Genomic DNA, 21,033 nt, shown 5'->3' on the forward strand with positions numbered 1-21,033 from the left:
CTCTTCCATGCACACTCCCAGAGCTGCCATGGTTTTCTAAGTATCAAAATGACATGATCTGATTTTATTTTAAAACATTTACACTGGCTGCTTGATGAGATTAAACAGTAGGTGAGCAAGAACAGACAGGGAAAATTAATTAGAAGGCTATCCAGATGGTGACAGATTGGACCATAGAATAGATCTAGATATATTTTTTAAAGTTTTAGGCTGATTGTTGTATTTAAAAAGATGTAAGGTAGTTTTAGTTATGGTTTGTTTTTTTAAAATCAGGGTCAACTGAGTTCACAGTGCTGTGCAGCCTACTTTTGTGGGTAGCAACTGGGTCTTAAAAGCTGGTAAGCAGCAATCTAATGTCCACTGTTGGTCTCTCCCCATCTAAAGGTAAGAAAGTGATGAGAGTTGAAAGCTACATAGAAAAAAATTAGTCCAGTGGACAGATGGACCATCCAAACTTCAGTCTCCACAACCCTCAGACCAGAACTACATGGCGCCTGGCTACCACCACTAACTGCTCTGAAAAATTGTCACATTAGAATGTTCTGGGTACAGTGAGATAAAATATGGAACAGAGTTCAACATCGTAAAAGACACCAGTCTGACTGGTCAACAGAGACTTGTGAGACCCCAGATGATGGCCTGCGGTCACGCACCTTTCAGGTCTGGAATAGAACTCACCCTCATGCTAGAATAATCAGACACTTAAAGATCAAAAGAGGGGCATTTACCCAAGAATAAAGGTTACAGGGTTAAGAAATGAGGAGAAATGTGAACAGGAAACACGGGAATACATGATGGGGCAGTGGGAGAATTGCAATGGATGAGTGAAAGTAAGAAGTGTCAGAATTGTTGATTGTAAAATTTGACAATCTACTCTGTGAACCTTCAAAGTCACAATAAAAAGTAAACACAACATCCAGTTTTTTTGTGCTGAGATAAGGAAGACTGTGGGGAGAACAGGACTGGAGCTCAACTATGAAAATTTCGCCTCCTGTAAAACATTACAGGGAGGAAACACACCGGTCCTCCAGGGTTGTGATGAAGGGACATCGACTGGTGGCAGTGGGAGGAGCAGAACGACCACAGAGGATTCCCAAGACTGTAAACTTCAATGAAGTGGATTGATGGATGTTTCTCTCATGGAGTAGCCAGTAGGTTTGAACCACTGACCTTTCAGAACATTGAAATACAATGCTACCAGAGCTCACCCCCTACCTTAAAACCGAGTAGATCGACTCCCTAAGATTCCCCAGGCTGCTATCTTGACAGACAGACTGCCTCATAACTTCTTCCATGGAGCAACTGGGAAGCTTGAACCAATGTCTTCTGATTAGCAGCCCAACAATTGAACCCTGTGCTAGCAGGGCTCCTTTGAGGACAGTTGAATGATGTTTAATCATCAAAGAAATCAGATGTCATATAACGGTTCCTGAATATTAATAACCTTTGTGGCAATTCTCCTCATGGTTCCTGGTTTATATGTTAGACCTATTGCTGTCCTGCTGAGCTATCATCTAGCTAATTGGGTCTCTCTAAGCCAAAAAAAAAGAAAAGTGAAACTCTACAGAAAAGCTTTCTCAGTATTTAAAAGAAATGGGAGCAGACATCAAAACAGCTGACGCAGATTTCCTAGTTGTTTTTAAACCCCTGGAATTAAAAAAAAATACAATAACAACGGCACGTTGCCAATCTTGAGAAATCCAAGGCCATTCTTGTCTGGTTTTTATTGAAAACTGGGAAGTCTATTCCCAAAGTGACTGGTTGAGGGATTAAAAACACAAAGCAGAACAAACAATGGCCAGTACCAGCAAGCTCTGTAGAGTACTGACAATAACAACTAGCAGCTAGACTTGTTTCTGACTCATGGAAAAGAAATATGTGAAACAAGGCCAGGGAAGCTTAAAAACAATGAATCACACAACTTAGAAGACAGATGTCAGGAAACCATTGGCTTCTAAATACAAATTTTTTTTTAATTTAAAAGGAAGGATATAGAGGTATCCATGTCAATTCCAAATGATTGTTATTATATTTTAAATGGGAGCATCTGCTATTTTTATAATTGAGAATAGGTGAAATATATTAATGAAGACCATAGCAAAGGTTTATTTCACTTAAACCCTAAGAAATGATATATTATGCACTAAGTAGGTTTCATAACCTAAAGGTTTTAAAAACTCATTTCTGAAATCCTACCTGTGGCAATTACATAATAATTCTGTTAAGCAAAGGGGTAGAAACTAGCCTGTCAATCAGGTCATAGCCAATGAGGCCTCTGTGTGGGCATTTCCAGAGGATTCTGGGAACTCCTGCCTTCCTCCCTGGAGGCAAGACACACAATCTCTACACATGGCTATTGACAAGTCATGTGGAGACACACTGATGGAACCAGAGGCCTGGAGCTGGAGAAGCCATGTGAAGACTCACGCCAGTGCAGAGATGCTTCCATTGCCACTGGACCTACAAGACTTTGCCCCCATTGGCCTGTGATATTCCTGCATTCAGCATCATTGCACAGCTGCGTGAGTCTAAAGATGAATTTATGGACTAGTCTCTGACCAATGGGCTAATATCGGACTTATGGATTTGATCTGGACTAGGCTGTTTCTTAATATACAATTGCTCTTTAATATAAAGTTCTCTCCTACATGTTTATAAGTCTCCCTGGGTTTGCTTCTCTAGTCTACCCAGACTAACACAATATGGGTAGAAAATTCAAAATCTTCTAATGATAGAGTACAATTATGAAAAATGTTAGAGACTCAGTACAATTGGAGAACAAATGGAAAACTCAAACCTGAATTTAAGTGAATAAAGGTCTAATGAGGGAGAAAAATCAGAAAATTCAGGATTCTACTTCCAGCTTTGTCATCAATTGTGTGATTTTTGGCTCAACTCACTTTAATACTGTATCCTTTAAGCTGCCAGCAGCTAAGGAAACAAATACATCTGGACTACAAATTATTTTAAATCCAATTTCATTCAATAAAGTAGAAATTATGAGGTCTCAGATTTAATTTCAAATGTAAAAATATGAAATACATATTAAAAAATATATCATCTTAGTGGAAACTATGGTGTATTGTTAAGGTTGTCTCTTGTTTCCTTCCCACTCTCCTCTTCAATTCTCAAGAGCAGCGCACTTCTCCATCTCACCAGCGACTGAGAGTCCTACCCGCTGACAGTTCCCTGCTGAGATCCAACCCAAGAATTGGTATCTGCACAGGATGCACTCTTGTTTATGCTTAAGTGCCTTTTCTCCAAGGCCATTCAATCCAATGACTGGTCAATGATGGGCACAAATGTTTGACCCCCTGGTTTCAAGATAGGGCAACGTTAAAGTAGCATTTCACCCATAATACCCATGAGGCCTTTGCATGAGTGTATCATAATTCAACTTACATTTTGCCTTCCAAATGCAGTCATTTCGACCAGGTGATCTGAGAATACTCCCTAAACAACCTCCTGTATGCAAATCTGTGCCTTCCAATAGGTCTCACCTCAGATTTCATTCATTCCTAATGCCAATAAACAAGGGGAGGCAAATCAGTAGTCCCACAAATGACTGCTCCTAAACCGCTTGGTTGCCAGGGTTTTAGGTAGCATCATGGATTGAACTGAATCCACCTCTAAATATAATGGTCCAGTTGGCTGGACCATAATTTTCTGATTTAACAGTTATGTAATGATCCCGCAATGTGAAGTTCAGGAATAAGCCAATCAGTTGTAAGGAACAGGGTGAGAAACCACATCATTAATACTATTACTCCCCTGATGCAATGTGGGGGGAGCTGCTCTGGGTGTCGCCTGGAACAGCCTTTAGTTAAAAAGGCATTAACTGAGAGAGAGTGCTGCAGAGTCAGAAGGTCCTTCTATCACCAAGAAGGAAGAGCCAGTAGTAGAATACATCTTTTGGATCTCTGTTCTTGTTAGACTTGAGCTAAGATTGATGGGTAAAGTATGTATATTTCTAAGGACCATCCCAATGCTGCTAAGACACAAGGGCCTCTCCCCAGAAAAAGGCTTCCCCTTGAGCCAGCACTCTGAATTTGGACTTCTAGCTTCCTAAAATGGGAAAACATAAATTTCTGTTTGCAAAAAACTATCCACTTGTGGTATCCCTGCTATAGCAACATTAGATAATTAAAGCTGGCTATTGAAACTCGGCAAAACGGGGCACATTTTTCAGCCTAATTTTGTATTATGTCCTTGACCAATAACCCAAGCAGTAATCATAATTTCCATTAACTGGGAACCTACTATATACCATACATCATGTTTATCACTTGACTATAATCTTTGTCCTCAGCAGTCTGTGAAATTCCATGAAGAGGTTAATATCATTATTCACATTTCATAAGGAAGTAGAACAGAGATGATAAAGGTTATTCAGCTTCCCAAAGGACAAAGTGCCCATGGATGGAGGGGCCTGTGCATCCAAGCTACTCTAGAATACGATTTAATCACTACCGAATGCCCTCTGATTTCCATCAAACTTCTGCATCGATAAGAGTTTGGGATTTCAGCCCTGAGGGAATGCAGGTGCACCCACAGTTTACAATCACCAATTTCTGGGGGGAAATTAGCATATCACTTTTCATATTAGAAAATCAGTATCACATATAAGACATCGTGACACACATTTTCTGCAACTCTGGCTTTCTGGTCCCCATCAAACTCCGTTCTCAAACTAATTTTCCCTTTACGGAAACAGTGAGACTACCACAGTAGTGCTATGCTTTATGTTTGCACTTTGCAGTTGTATTTTAAATTTTGTTAGCCTAACCCCCATTGGAAGTTGTTTGTCTTAGATAGTAGTTGTTTCTTTCCAAATACTAGGACAGTATAAAAATAAGTATTAAAGTGTATGTGTCTCCCCACCCCCTCTCCCCCGACCCCGGCCCAAGCAGAATAATTTGACTTCAACTCTGGAATATTGGAAGTGTTTTGTTGTGTGGGCAGTCCTAAACTGTCTTTATGCACATTTTTCTTGAAAATGTATATTTATATTTCCATGAAACCTCTCTTGCACATGATACTTATTTTTGCTCTTTAATTCTTACCACAAAAATGTGCAAAAGGAACAGGGAGATTAGAAATGTGAGGATCCTGGTCATTGAGGGAGCGTGGGGCAGGATGGAGACAATTTAGGCTATGACCAGTCTCAGCTCAGCAGTTCTCAGAGCTGCAGATCCGTGCTAGCGTTGCACCTCTACCACCAACTAATTGTGCTATTGGGGGACTTATAATATTGTTTTCTTTGTAATATGGAATCAACAAGTCATGCCTCACAGGAATTTAATGAAAATTAATAATCTTTGTACTTAGTATAGGTATAAAGTCTACAGGGAAAAAAATCCCCTCTGGGTACTTAAGTTATAGGATTATTTCCTTTGACAAAAGATATGCTCTAAATATGTTTTATTGACATGCTTGTATTGTTTTTGCTATTTGTTTTAAAGTGGGACCTATCAAATACAAATTGTTTTGTTATGCTTTGTTTACTTTAGGAAGAACCCTTGAGGGATATACGAGTGACACTATTTGAGATGCACTAACCACTCCCTCCCAAAAGCAGGAGTGTTGTCCATGAGTTCTTTGTGGCCTTGAACATGAATTAGCAAACCTAGCAGAGCATCAGAATGCCTGGGACAGAGGCATGTCTGGCTTCTGCCTTGGGACAACTGGTCTTGGACTAGGGTGGAGTTGGATTCTCCTTCACCTTTGGATAGCCAAGGAGGTCAGAGGTCATTTCTGTGCCGTTTCCTCAGGCTTGGATAATACAAATTTTAACTTGCTCTACTCAAATTCATTTCTAGGCAACAGCAAGATTCCCTTCTTTGAAAACAGCAATTCTTGAAAGACAATGTCAGTGAGTCAACTTGCAACTCCACTTCCTGCTAAAACCTAACAAGGTTAGAAACCATGTCCTGAGTTTTCAAAAAGTACATGGAATAGAGATGGCCCAATAGAAAGAATTTCTTTTGCCTTAGAAATTCTTCAGGTTGCCAATTTATTGTTACAATCTATGAGATATATTTTAAATAAGTTTACTTTGAATTGGAGTTTGAAAGAAAATAATCAAAAGCCAAAAAGGTTGTTTAAAATATTTTAAAATGATTGAAATGCTTAAACCTGCAGAATTGAGATGTTTTCATCTATAGTTTACAAAGCAAACCTAAGAAATATTCAAGGCACTTTCCAGAAAATCACAAAGTTGGGGACAAGTAAGATTCCATTGTTATTACTCCTGAGACTGTGGGCTGGGAAGGTGGAAATGAACTACTGCCTCTGAAGAGACAGTGTTCATCAATGATTTCTCTTTTGTCTTGGAGGCTGTGGTTGATACAAATAGTTCTCTCGCTTACTAATCAAAAGGTTGTCTGCTCAAGTCTACCCAGAGACCCTTGAGAAGAATAACCGATACTTTCCCTTGGCAAAACAATTCTACTCTGACACGCATGGGGCTCCTTTAAATAGAAGCAGGCTGCACAGCAACTGTTTCTGTATGTTCTTTTTCACTCTTGCCTTTGAAGATCATTCCAGTACAAACTTAGCTACAAGTCTATTTTTTCCACTCTTCTTAATTCACATAATAGCCTTGCAGAATTAAACTTAGAACCTGAACAGCCAACCTCATCTTCATGGAAGCCACTGTGACAAAAAGCACCCTTCTTTTCTCTCAATCCTCACTTTTCCTTCTTCCCTGCTGAGCTTTCCAATAAAGGTTATGCTAAAGAGAGATTATGCCGATTATTAATTATCCAATTAAGTTTACACTAAAGGAACAAAAAGAGGTTGTCCAGTAAGGCATTTCTCAAGCAAGGTCCCAAGTACTAATTAAGTACAATATTAGGAGTTTTCCACTCTTTGGGTAGATAGTTACTGAATTACTCTGCAAAAACACTCTGTCACAAATAATATATCAATGGAAGAGTTCATAGAGTTTATGGTCAGATAGGAATTAGAAAAAGAATTAGCTTTGCCACATTGATATTGGAGAGAACACAGTGTGTTTAGAGCAATAGGTTGAAAAATCAGACACGCTGGAGCATCAGGGAGCTTGCTCAGCAGAAGTGGCAATAAAATGAGGTGCGAAGACTGGAGGAGTTAACAGCAATGTGTGGTGTGGTGTTTAAGGTTTGATTAGGCAGGAGAAGTGCTCGCGATTCCCATGCAGCGAGGCTATGTAAAAGGCCCAAAGGGGGCAAGCAGGGAAGGCCTATGTACAGGAGAGAGTTATATTTCATGGAATGATTCAAGTTCTCACGGTCTTTAATGCCTTAGTAGGTACCATTATGGATTAAGCAGCAGTTCTCAAACAAAAAACAAAAATTATCTTTTTTGGTCTCTCCTCTCAATTTCAGAGAACAGTGAATTGAAGACATAACTTCAATATCTTGCTTTCGCTCTAATTAATCTCTCTTCCCTTTTTATCTGACTGATGAAAAATTTTTCTTGATGCCGAAAGAATAAGGAAAACTATTTTCCTAATTGTAGGAAAAGTAAGAACGAACACACAAAAATGTGAATAGAGAATTCCATTCATGCAACCTCAATCTCTTCATCTAATGTGCTTTTCTATTTTAAGAATGTATGAACACTTTATGTAATAAAATGTGCACTGAATCACTAACTGCATTGCTGTTGAAGGTGGGTGATAGGTATATGGGTGTTAATTACATATTCTGGTTTTGTGTGTGTTGGAAATGATTTTTATAATAAAAAGCTGTCTTCTCAATATTTGTCATACAACATATCTCTTCCTTGTTTCCCCTGTATTCTCTATTTACTCTGATAGTAAAGAAACAGTTTAAAAATAAATGTACAAACATAAGAAACACTTAATTTCTGAAGTAAATTTCCCATGTCTCCAAGATTAGGCCAAACTTTTAAAACTGAAGGTTAAAGATGAACTTGTGTGTTTTCCCCTTTCAATGTATCCTCTTCTTTTTTATGGGATAGATGGATGCAAAGAATGGGAAATCATAGGCATTGATTTATGTAATGAACTGAACTCTGACTCCTAAAAAATACACCGGTGTCCTTATCCCTGAGGCTTCTGAATGGGTCTTTGTTTGGAGATGGGTCATTAAATAATATCAGGTTAGAGCAGAATAAGCCCTAGTCCAAAAGCAGTCTTCATGTAAAAAGAAAACAACTGAAAGAGAAGACGGCCCCGTGAAGGAGAAGAGTTTGGAATGACACAAGCCAAGGAAGGCCACATGTCCCCAGCTGTCACCCAAAGCTGGAAGAGATATATAGAATATTCTTCTTCAGAGCCTTCAGAAAACAACAACAAACTAGCTTGCCAACACCATGATTTCAGATTGCTAGGCTTTGGAGTTTTGGGGAAATAAATTTCTGTTCTTACCAGCTGCCCAACTTGTGGCACTACAGTATAACAGACGAAGGAAATGAACATGCCTTACAACTAACCGAAGTAAAATACAGAACTCCCGACTGTATTGAACCTAATCATGTGAAAATTGCTTAAGGAGTCGATTGAAACTCCACACCCCAAAGTTTGTTGGTTAGATGCATTTTCCAACCCTCCTACTATCCTCCTGATGGATAAACAATCATGTCGAACCACCCTGCGGGGAATAAACAGCCTAGCTGTATCCTGATAAGAGTTGGGTTCTATAAAATCTGACGTCATGGTTTTGTACTCCATGTGGGCAACTGGTTTTCCTATTCCTTCTGACAAAATATTTCCCCTTTAGCTCTAGCAGGTCACCTGTACTAATAGTGCCTAATGAAAGCGTGTCTAGACTACCTATGGTCATCGATTACAGCTCATAGGAAAACAAGTATCGATTATTAGTTCATCCCTCTGGTATGCTAGGAATGCCAACTTTCTTGATTAAAAAAAAGTTTCTCATCATTTCATTAACTGAAAACAACCTCTCTTTAATAATCAGTATGTTTGCTTGATATAAACAGCACAAAATTTGGAGTAAAAAAAGATTTAATTTTTCTTTGAAAAGAATACTATTTAATGATTATCTCCTAGTGCTTATTTAGTCATTTAATCACTTTTGTAGATCTTCTTGTCCTTTTAGTTTTTTTTTGGTTTTTTTTGGCTTGGCCGATCTGTGCTTACAAGTGTATATTCTTACAGGACCTATTCAAAAATTGAAAGAAAAAGAAAAATAATAATAGTTATAATATGACTAAATGTCCCAGGGACTGGTCTACATTCCAAACACTGTTCATCATGCTTCCACTTAGACAAAGGACCTTCAAGACATTCATGGGAAAATTCCATTAAATTTAATTCCATTTATCCATGAATTTTTGAAGCCCCATCTTGTAGTAACTAATTTATATTCACATCATGTCTATGCATAAGTACTATTTTTATCCTCTTATTTTAGTGGGAAACTGAACATACAAAAAGCTTAAATAGCTTACCCAAGGTTTCAGAGTTTTCAACTTGACTAATACAGTCAAGTTGAAATTAGCTGTCATTCCTAATACAACCCCGCCCCCTAAATCTCAGCACTTTAGCATCAGTTATTTTTGTCTTCTCTCTTAAAATTTGGTCAATTTTTTAAAAACAGTTTATTAGGGGCTCATACAACTCTTATCACAGTCCATACATATACATACATCAATTGTATAAAGCACATCTGTACATTCTTTTCCCTAATCATTTTCTTTGTTTTTTCTCCTCTTTTCTTTTTTTTACATTTTATTAGGGACTCATACAACTCTTATCACCAATTTTGTTTTTATTAAGAGTATCTCAAACCATCTGGCCGTTGTTTTCAATTATTCTTATAGAAGGTGAATATAGTCTCAATGTCAATTATCAAGCAATAATATTAAATAAAATATAGTTCTTTTCTATTAGGAATATTGTAAAGTGAATTAAAATAATGAGATATATAAATACAGTAGTGATACGATGAAATGTTATTCCTGGTACATTCATGACCAAAAAGAACAAGTTACAGAATATGATCTAGCAAACAAAGTCCAAGTCCCTAAATATGTCAAAAGACAAGAAAATCTGGAAGGATATATCACATGCCAGACTGGAGAGAACAGGATTGTGAAATAGGAGAGATAGTAAGACTTTCCTATTTTATTTTATATTCTTGTGAGTTGCCTTAAATTTACAGTGAGTTATCTATATAATGTAAAATATTTTAATCCAGAAAGCAATGAAAAGTTAAACAAATTAACAGGTATTTCATGTGCATAGACATGCAGAATCAATATTCTTCAAATGACATTTCTTCTCAACTTAATCTACATGTTAAATACAATCCCAAAAGGTTATTATGTAGATAGCCACAATCTAATTTTAAAGTTCATTTGGAAAGGTAAATATTCTAAAATCGCAAACAAATTTTGAAAAAGAAAAATTATTGACATAAACCAACATCAAGACTTACTGTAGGGGCTAAATTTTACAAGACAGTGCACTGTTAGCAAAGAATATATATCAATAGAATTAGATTAACAAATTAGTATAGTGAGTCTACAAATAGACCCACAAAAATACAGTCAATTTATCTTTGACAACAAAGCAAAAGGAAATTTTTCAACAATTGGTACTACAATAACTGGCATGTTAGTTAAAAAATGATTCTAGATATACACCTTACTTACATATTTCACAAAAACTAAATGGAGATTAGATCTGCATGTGAACAATACTATAAAACATCTAGAAGATAATATAGGAGGAAATTTAGGTAACCTGTAGATTGGGCATGAATATTTAGAATACACCAAAAGTATAGTCTATGTTAACAATGTATCAATAGTATATCAAAAGTGTATCAGTATCGGTACATTATTAACTAAAGGCTATAGTTTTCATTTCTGTTCACTCTATGTGTTTCATACAATCTTACACGTTTTGGCAAATGCATAAATCAACCATTACAATCTCAGCACCAAATGACTTCACTGACCTCACAATCACCTACATTCCACCTACTCGGCCTCCTCCCACGCCCAAGACCCTGAGAAGGACAGATGTTTACATGGTCCCTAAATTCGGCATTTTCCAAAGTATTACATAGTTGGGACCACACAGTCTAAAGCCTTTTCTGACTGGCTTCTTTAGCGTAACACTATGGCCTGATAGTACATTTCTTTTTCACTACGAATGCTATTGAGTGTGCACACCATTTTCTTTTCTATTTTATTGAAGTAGAGGGAGTCTTGGTGGTGTAGTGGTTATCCGTTTGCTGCTCAGCACAAGGCTGGTAGTTCAAAACCACCAACTGTTGGGCAGGAAAAAGATGAGGCTTTTTACCCCAATGAGGAGTTGCCTTTTCTAAAATCTGCAGGGTCAGTGCTACCCAGTCCCCATGGGTTGCTGTGAGTCAGCATCGACTCTGTGGCAGTGAGTTCTGTGGTTGCTTCTAATTTGGGGGAATTAATAACAAATGTAACATCTTAATGCAAGATAATAATAATTGGGTAAACTGTAAGGTTAGTTAGTATAAGTGAATCTCTTCTACTTCCTGTGCATTTTTTACAGCAAACTGAAATTGTTATAAAGAAATAAAAGTTATAAAACATAATGCATTCAATCCTTAATGTTGACATTATTATGTTCCAACAGCCAGGATATTATGTGTAAAAAAGGTGTTATGAAAAACTTCAGTGATGTATTGGGCTGAGATCTGCATTGTTGGTAGTTCAAAAGGACCACCCTCTCAGCGGGAGAAAGACAGGGCTTTCTAGTCCAGTAAACAGTTACAGCCTGAGAAACCCACAGAAGGGTCGCTATGAGTCAGTATCGACTCAATGGCAACACGTATGACTTGCTTCGGGACCCAGTGCTCTGGCTCCAAGAGTCATTGCAGAGGTGGCCGGTCGGGCTGCTCCTTCCTCTGCAGCTCCCTGTCCTCTGGGCTGTGGAATCTGCGCTTTGAGTGGGCTGGTCAGTTTGTCTCACTTTCAACTTCTGGCACACTCTGTAGCCAATTGAAACCCACCCTCTCCTGACCCTGCAGAGAACTTGCTCTCCATGGAAACACACCTATTCCGGCATCAACAAACAAATAAAGGGCAAATCTCAGATTCTCTGGCAAAGTGACCAACGCAAGTCCTGTCTTTGCCCTCTGCTCGTGTATTCTGCTGTCTCCTTCCAGACTCACAGACCCAAGGTGGGGCTCCCCCTGCATGGCGCAGTACCCACCAGCCTGCGTGCTCAGTCCGGATTCTGAGAAGCCAGAGAGACTGAGTGCAGGTTAGTCCCTGACCTTAGTCCCTGGCTTCACCCTTTCTTCTTTCATTCTTTGGTGTCTCTTTCTTGTTAACACCCAAGACTGGGGAAAGGAGTGGGGTGGCAGGATCAAGGACTGGACTCTCAGGTGGAGAGCAATCATTCGCTCAAAACATATGAGTCTGTAACAGGCTTTTAGGTAAGTTAAGTGAACTTTCACTATTGTCATAAATGTAAGAGGCTTGACAATGAGACAGTGGATAAGTGAGGAATGGCTGTAACAATGTTTAGGAACTACCTATAGGTTAAACATATTTGAAGACTTCCATTAGGGTAGATAGAATCTCCATTACTTATACTATTGTATTTCTCTAATTATTTTATCCTTTACTGCCCATCTACATGGTCTTGGTGCTAATGATATTGAACTTTGCTTTTTCTGATGTATTTTCTAATGCTTCCACTGCAATTCGCACACTCTGTTTTCTTAAATTAAATTCCTCTCAAAAGTACTATGGCCATATGAGAACCATGCATATAGAGAATTATACACATGAAAACATGATATACTTTATAAAAGGAATACTCCAGATATCCAGGGAATTTTTTTACATTTTGAATCAATAAGATTTCAAAAATCTTTAAACTATCATTCATGGATTACAGGATAATAAAAAATAACATATAGATGCAAAGTTTATGGATAGGTAAGCATACTTAAGCATAAAAACATGGCTTCTATAAATATTAAGGATATTACAACAGCTTTGCATAGCTTTTGGAATGAGGTGGTAGACGCAAAGAAAAAAGTACATTTCACTTCAGTTTGTTTTGTTTTGAATCAAGAACCAAATGCCTTACCATTGTGAGGGTAAATGGATGATTTTCTAATGCAGACACACTAGGACAATGTAGGATAATATACTAAAAAGAAACAAACAGACAATTTTAAAATGATCAAGAAAGAAGCTAAAATAAACACCAAAAAAGAACATCTTAGAAGCTGCTGCTGATTGACTCACCTGGCCAGGTCTTGCTTTAAAATTGTCTTTGATCATTCGGATTTCCACGACATCTGAGGGATGACTTATGACTGAGATAATGGTTACTGGTTTGTTGCTCCGGATACATCTGTAAAGTCTCTCAGCACAGTATAGGCACAAAGGTCCCGAAATCCATAGCCAAGTCTAAACAAGATGTTGTGAAAATACATTTTAAGCAATACTGTCACCTTAAAAATCATGATAGCCTATACAATAGCCTGTTTGGCACATTTCAACAATAACATTTGCATCTGTAGTTTAAATAATCAAAAATAAATGAACAACAAAAAAACAGGTGTTCACAGTAATCCATTTGAAAACTTTGAATGTGTACCGCACTAATCCCCAAATAACGGAGTACTCTGAGAAGTATAAAAGCCTGGGTAGCCAATCTTCCTCCTACAACTGCACACTACATCTCTGTCATCACTTTGAAGCCTCTACTCACATGTCACCACTTTAATTATTGCATTTTGAAACTTTCTTCGGATCGTTGCTCCAGACTTAACTACTTTGAAACCTTGCAACTTTGGGGGAGACATATCAGGTACACGGAAGTAAAAGAGGAGTTTCCATACCTGCCTTATCTAGCATTCAGTATTGTAGAAAGACCAGAAAAGTTCTGAAAATTGTCATTTCCAATAGCACTTTAAAGATGATGATTAATAATAAACATAAGTCTAGTGTAATTACTCCCAAATAATCCGCAGGTTGATTCTAGCCCTTTTCTTCTCCTTTGAACACAAGCATGCAGCATCACTAATGTCGGTACTGTATTTTGTACTGGCAAATAGGACGGGATGTAAATTCTCTATGTGGACACAGAGGGCCACAAAGAAAGACTAGGGTTCTTCTCTGACTACTTGGGCAATATCATACTATCATTCAAAAATTATTTTACAGTGGCCTATCTTTTATTCATATGATGCTTTAAAATGTATAAAGCACATTTACATGTATCAATTTAATGGGTATACAACAAGTATTTGAGTTTCTATGATTATATCCATCTTACATGTATGATTAAATGAAATTCTATTTAATCACATTAGTGGAGTTCAGGGAAAGAATCAGAAAATAACTCTAGGCTTGACAGCTCCTGATGCCGCTCTTTTCGCACGGCTTTTCTCCTATGTGAGTCCAGGACCTCCAGGGACTGACTTTTCCAAGGTAACATAGATGTCCGCACAGAAGGCAGAAAAGAAAACCTTTCTTAGGGAAAATACATACAGAAGGCTCCAGCGTCTAAATGCTGAACAGGAAAAGTCTAGGTCACGAGTAGTTTTATCTTCACCTCATTTTGAGATGTAGTTGCTGAAATTACGCCAATAAATGAACGAGAACTACCAAACTAGTAGAACAAGGCGCAACATTAAAACCATTTCCCCAGGGGGCAAAAATGTTTAGGGTTTGAAATAAACTTTGACAACAATGCAATGGGCAAACCACCGTGAACATGAACTACCCAAATAAGTGAAGGGTCAAGTCCTCAGACCCCAAATAGGGTTGTAACTTCAAAAGGAGAAAAGCACGCAGATGGTTGAGACAAGGAGAGAGGAAGAATTAGACAATGCGCAGACCGGGTCTGGAGACATTCCTTTTGGGGACAGCACGTTTCCTCTTTTGTTTGCTATTTGTGTTCATGCTTGTTTTTGTTTTATTTTGTTTTTTAAGGTGAGGGCCTCAGGATTTTAAAATGAACCAAGGATGCGATCATAGAAAAGCAAAAGTTTGAGGAAATGCGGTGTGAAGGTTGCATATGTGAACCAGGGGACCCATTGTGGCACGTCTGCTCCCCTTTTCCTGCTGTGCAAAATGACTGCTAGGAAGTCAACATGCTTTACCCTTTTTTTCTGCCCAGTTTTATTATAACTACAATACGAATAAGGAATCCTGGTGGAGGAGGAATTAAGTATTGGGTTGCTAACAGAGAGGCCAATGCTTCATGTCCACCAGCCATTTCAGGAGGGGAAGATGTGGCAGTCTGATTCTGTAAGAATGACAGCCTGGAAAATCCTATGAGGCAGTTTAGCTGTCAGAGTATGGCCTGAATTCAGTGTGTATAACACGAATATTCAAAGAGTAGTCTCCTCAACCTGCGAGAATAATCATAAAACATTGAAGTACAAATATGATCAACCACAATAGGCACTTGGACTCTGCAGAGACCATTGAAGACAAAGAATTAATTTAACCTGTGGAAAACTAGCTTGAAATTTGGGTTCTTCTGCACAAATCTTCACCAATGTATTCTTGGTCAGGTCATCTGATCTTGAAGATTCTCCAGGCAAAAGTTGATGGAATTCCTCTGAGAAATACGCTGGTGAGGTAATATTTTGGTGGCGGGTCTTATTAAGATTGATGCAGCCAGGAGGGTGGGTATCTAAATTAGTTTGATACTTCAGCAGCCCTCTAAAATAAAAGAAGATTTTTTAAAAAGTTAAAGAAGAAAAAAAATTAAGATCACAAGTCACAATAAGAGAAAAACTTTTTCTCAGTAACTTTATAGATCATTTTCCCAAAAGGTATTCTTTATTTAAATACTTGAACTAAAAGAAACGGAGATGTCTTACAATCTCTAACAAAACTATCAGAGTAGGAACCTGAAAAGAAAATGTTTGGTCGCCCAAACAAATGCCATCAATGCCCCGTGGGAACAAACACGTGCACTCTAGTCCTGAATGTGATCGTGTTCCCTTGAAGTCTACTAGGCTTTCATGAAATCACATGTGAATTCTCTCTTCAATAAACACTGTCATAATGAGTGGCTTTGCTCTTTCTTTAAGTTGAAATGGAAAAGCGCAGGATCCCTTTTCATAGGGGAAGACTGGATGAAAAGCAGGCCTTGCTGATTTAGGGAGAAATGTTCACCAAACTCCATCACAGGAGCTGGAAGCCTGCTGTCCCTGTGGGCTGAGAACAATCGACACGCAGCCATCAGACCCTACCGGTTTACTTCTCAATGTCTCCACAAACAGGATTACAGAAAACTCTCAGAATAACAGAACCAGGCAGGAGAGCTTAAAACCCTGACATCTCATTCTTATTCTTCCTCTCTCTCTCTCTCTCTCTCTCTCTCTCTCTCTCTCTCTCTCTCTCTCTCTCTCTCTCTCTCTCTCTCTCTCTCTGTCTCTCTCTCTCTCTCTCTCTCTCTCTTTTATGACATCCTAAACCAGAGTATTCAACTTCCTGTGTTCTGTGTTCCCCACTAACGACTAGCTCAGTAAGATTTACCTGATGGGCATACTGCTTCAAATGACAGATCGTACTCCAGAACCACTCCATGCAATTGAGTTTATTCTGACTTTTTAAAATTTAATAAATCATTTTATTGGGACTCATACAACTCTTATCACAATCCATACATACATCAATTGAGCAAAGCACCCTAATACATTCATTGCCCTCGTCATTCTCAAAATTCGCCTTCCATTTGGGTTCCTGGAATCAGCTCTGTTTCCTTCCCCCTCACTCCCTGCTCCCCCCTCCCCCTGTCCCTGTACCCTTAATAGTTTATAAATAATGATTTTATCTTATCTTACACTGCCCGGCGTCTCCCCTCACCCGCCTCCCCATTGCCCATCTCCCAGAGAGGAGGTTACACAGAGATCCCCAAGATCGGTTCTCCCTTTCTACACTCCCTTCCCTCCCGGTGTCACCACCACTGGTCCTGAGGGGTTCATCCGTCCTAGATTCCCTGTGTTTCCAGATCCCTACTGCACTGCTGTACATCCTCTGGTCTAACCAGGTCCTCAAGGTAGAATTGGGGTCATGATAATTAGGAGGGGAGGAAGCGTTCAAGCACTAGAGGCAGGTTTTAGAGACCTTAGAGGGCAGAGTAGAACTGGCCCTGGCTTCGCCTAGACTGCAACTCTGCTCAGGAGTAGGAAATATTGTCTTTTGCCTGTGGAGCGGCTAGTGACTTAGAACTGCTCTGCTACCAGGTCTCCACAGCTTGTAGAAATGTTGAAAAAGTAAAAAGAAAAGATTAGTAAAAAGCAGTGAAAACTTCGCTGGGTTTTATTTTTATATTAAAGACTATAAAAAGCAGTTTGATTCCTTTTTGCTTGTTGTGTGCTTGTTGTTTCCCCGATTGGCTAAAGCACTCTGGTGACACAGTGGTAAAGTATTCACTCCTGTGGTAACCAAAAGGGCAGGAGTTCAAAGTCGCCACCAGCCCCACAACTGAAAACATATGTGGCAGTCAGCTCTCATAAACATTACAGCCTGGGAAGCTATGGGACCGTGTATTTGTCCTACAGGGTCCCAGTGAGGGAGAATCCATTGAATGTCAGCAAATGTGTGTGTGTGTGCGTGCATGCATTTCAATTTCCTCCAGCCCTCTACTGAGAGTGTGCTTGTGTACTGTAGATATACTGAATCAAAATTTACATTTTAATGACATCCTCATAAGAGGACCATGCAAGAATCACATTTAGATCTGTGAAAATAATCTAGGGCTCTGGTTAAAATGTATTCTGTGTCACCATGTCCAGTACATGTGCACATTCTCAGCAGAGGGTTGAATAAAAATGTAGGAGGTCCGAAGCCCTGGTGTTATCTTCAAATTAGTCTTTATCTTCCAAAATAATAAAAATAAACAGTAGATAATACGTCCATCTTGAAATGATTAATAACTTTCGACCAAGGGACTCCACATTTTCATTTTGCACAGACCCTGAAAAGTATGCAGTCAATGATGGCCCCACACACTAATGCTGGAGAGTGCAAACCCAAGGCAAGGCAGCCCCAGCTCATGGTGACTGTACATCCTAGAACAAACACTGCCCCTCGGTGATCAGTTGCTGATCCGACAACTGCGTTCCATAGGGTTTTCACTGATTTTTAGATGTATATTTCCAGGTCTATTTTCTTTGTCCACCATAGTTTGAAAGGTCTGATGAAACCTGTTTAGCATCACGGTAGCTCACAAGTTTCTCCTGTCAGACAGGCATGGCTGCACTTGCAAGCACTGCAGCACGACTTGAGCATCTCTACATGGAAGGCAAACGTTCTCTCATGGCGACATCACTGCTCCCACTACTGAAATGGTTGTGATGAAAAATACAATTCTCTCATGTTCCAGAAATGCCATAGATGCACTGAAAATTCCCCTCGACAGTCTCAACTGCTACCTTTAGCAGGAACCACGTATTTAAAAAAAGAAGTTCCCAGTTATGGGGTGTGGTGGGATGAGAGGCACAAGATTAAGTGATCTATGGCATAACTGAATTTATATATATGAAGGTACTCTAGGCTGGAAGATTAGGAACTCATTAGCATAAGAAGCTTTTGCATAAATGGGTTTATGTCTATACTTGATATTTGCTGTATCTATATATCTATGTTTACTATGTTTACATATATACACGTGAACCACATAATTCTTAGGTATTCCAATGGGAGGAAAAAAACCATAGGGCTCAATACCCTCCTGGCTGACACTAAAATGTTCCCAGTGAAAAGTTAATTAGTATAGTTCAGCCTACTCAAATAAATGAATGATGACTTAGGATGGAAAATCCAAGGATAAAGGTGAGCAAGAAACATGCCCATCCTTAAAAACAAAATAGATTACCCTGTATTTAGCACTATGCTATTTTTATTTTTTGCCTTATTGGAATTCATGGGACATAATGGAAATAAGGAGAAAAGAATATTAAAGACTGAATTAATAATTGCAACATGTAATATTCTCCCTACTACCTAATATTTTATATATTCTACATTAGTTTACACTTCTAGGTATACAGTATTTATGTGAATTTTTTCTTTCTAGGGATTATGTCAAGAAATTTATATGCCTTTTCATTTTTTAAATTTTTATCTATGCAATTCTTCTACTAAAGCATATTATTAACTAAACAGTAGGCCACAGTCTGAGGCTTGGTAAGAGATCCACCACAGTGTGGACAACGTTGTCTGCTGAAATGAAGACTGAGGAATGGTTTGGTCATTAATTCTTCTTATAAAACCAAAGGAGAGGGAAATAAAAAGAAATTATCTGGACTGCTGTGTAGACAGTGTAGAACTGGTGCTGATCTTGTCATGGAGCACAATTTGTACCCCAAATTAATTATATTGATGTACATATTTTACATAAATTGGGAGAAATAGAGAAAAATATATAAGTACTAATATAGAGGCATATTATATTGCAATGCATTTGATTGTGTGAATCATAAACTTCGGATAGTCTTGAGAGGAATGCAAATTTCAGAACACTTCATGGTGCTCATGTGGAACTTGCGCAAGAGGCAAATCTGTGAGCAGAGCAATGGAATCCTGTGTGGTGCACCGTCAAGACAGTGGTGCGCAGGATTGTATCCTCAGGACAGTGCCCGATCTACGTGCTAAGCTAATAATCAGAGAAGTTATACTGTAAGAAGAAACACAAGCCATTGGATTTGGAGGAAGACTTCTAAATAAATTTGATAAGCAGAAGACACAACCTTGTTTGCTAAAAGGGAATGCCTGAAACACTTGCTGATGAAGAGCAAAGATTGCAGACTGCAATATAGATTTCAACTTAATGTAAAGAAAGCAAAAATCCCCACAACAGGTTCAAAAGTAACATCATGAAGAATGGAGAAAAGATCGAAGTTATCAAGAGAGTGCATTAAGCATCCAAAAGAAAGCGGCATAGAAAAGACACTGTTCGTGCTATATCTATAGCACATTACGTCCACAATTCAGATGCTAATGCCTCTTAACAGAATTTTGCTATCCACTGTTTCTAAGGATTAGATATGAAGGATTATTTAAATTCAATGTGAAGGAAAAATTCCATCATGGGATCTCAAAATAAAGACACAATCAACGCTCATGGAATCAGTAGTCAAGAGAGCAAATGATGCACTGGCCTGGCGAAAGCTGCTGAAAAGACCTCTTGAAAGGGTTGAAAGCAAGGATGTTACTTTGAGAACCAAGATACCTGACCCAAGCCACAGAGTTTTCAGAGACACATGGCAATAAGATACTAAAAATGGTACCTCCTCTGCTACATGTCTATTAGTTCCTGTTTACACTGTGTTCTTTACATTCTGTTTACATGTTGTGTTGATCTTATATATGGTTTACATCAGTTTTTTGTTATCATTTCCAAATGTTTTAGAAGCTACAGTATCATACAAATATAATGTTATTATTAGATTTTTGATTACGTCATTCAATTTATTTTATTTTATGTGACATACTGAGGTTATACATTTTAAGAAACACCTTAGTGCATTAATAAAGAGAAGATATTTTTCTTACCTTTTATTCTAGGACCATAATATTTCCAACTTATAAGAAAATTGATTTTTTCTAAAAAAACACATACTTTATTCATCAAGTTATATAGTTAAGCTGAAAAGATATAATTTCTTTATATATATATATAAATCGTTTTATTGGGAATTCTTTTTTTTTCAGCTCTTACCATAATCCATCCATACATCCATTGTGTCAAGCACATTTGTACATTTGTTACCATCATCATTCTCAAAACATTTTCTTTCTACTTGAGCCCTTGATATCAGCTCCTCATTTCCCTCCTCCCCCATGCTCCCTCCCTCATGAACCTGTGATAATTTATACATTTTTTTCATATATTATATTGACCACTGTCTCCCTTTACTCACTTTTCTGTTGTCCATCTCCCTAGGAAGTAGGTATATGTAGATCATTATGATTCGGCTCCCCCATTCGATCCTCAACTCCCCCTTCCCCTCCTGGTATCTCTATGCTCAGGGTTTTATCTGCCTTGGATTCCCTGTATGGAGAGCTCTTTTTTTGTTTTGTTTTCTTTGT

At 38.3% G+C, this 21,033-nt stretch overlaps 1 protein-coding gene across 4 annotated transcripts in view; it reads right to left on the reverse strand.

Annotated features, from left to right (window-relative positions):
* Nucleotides 1-21,033, reverse strand: part of NOX4 (NADPH oxidase 4) — a 184,448-nt gene that overhangs the window by 76,801 nt on the left and 86,614 nt on the right. For all 4 annotated transcript variants that reach the window (XM_075546434.1, XM_075546435.1, XM_075546432.1 and 1 more), the window contains 3 exons: nucleotides 15,435-15,651; nucleotides 13,219-13,383; nucleotides 13,058-13,120 (listed from right to left, as the gene is read on the reverse strand). In XM_075546434.1, the coding sequence (XP_075402549.1) occupies nucleotides 13,058-13,120; nucleotides 13,219-13,383; nucleotides 15,435-15,651 (445 nt within the window). The remainder of the gene's footprint in view (nucleotides 1-13,057; nucleotides 13,121-13,218; nucleotides 13,384-15,434; nucleotides 15,652-21,033) is intronic.

Source organism: Tenrec ecaudatus, chromosome 4 (assembly GCF_050624435.1).
Source record: "Tenrec ecaudatus isolate mTenEca1 chromosome 4, mTenEca1.hap1, whole genome shotgun sequence".
NCBI classification, from domain to species: domain Eukaryota; kingdom Metazoa; phylum Chordata; class Mammalia; order Afrosoricida; family Tenrecidae; genus Tenrec; species Tenrec ecaudatus.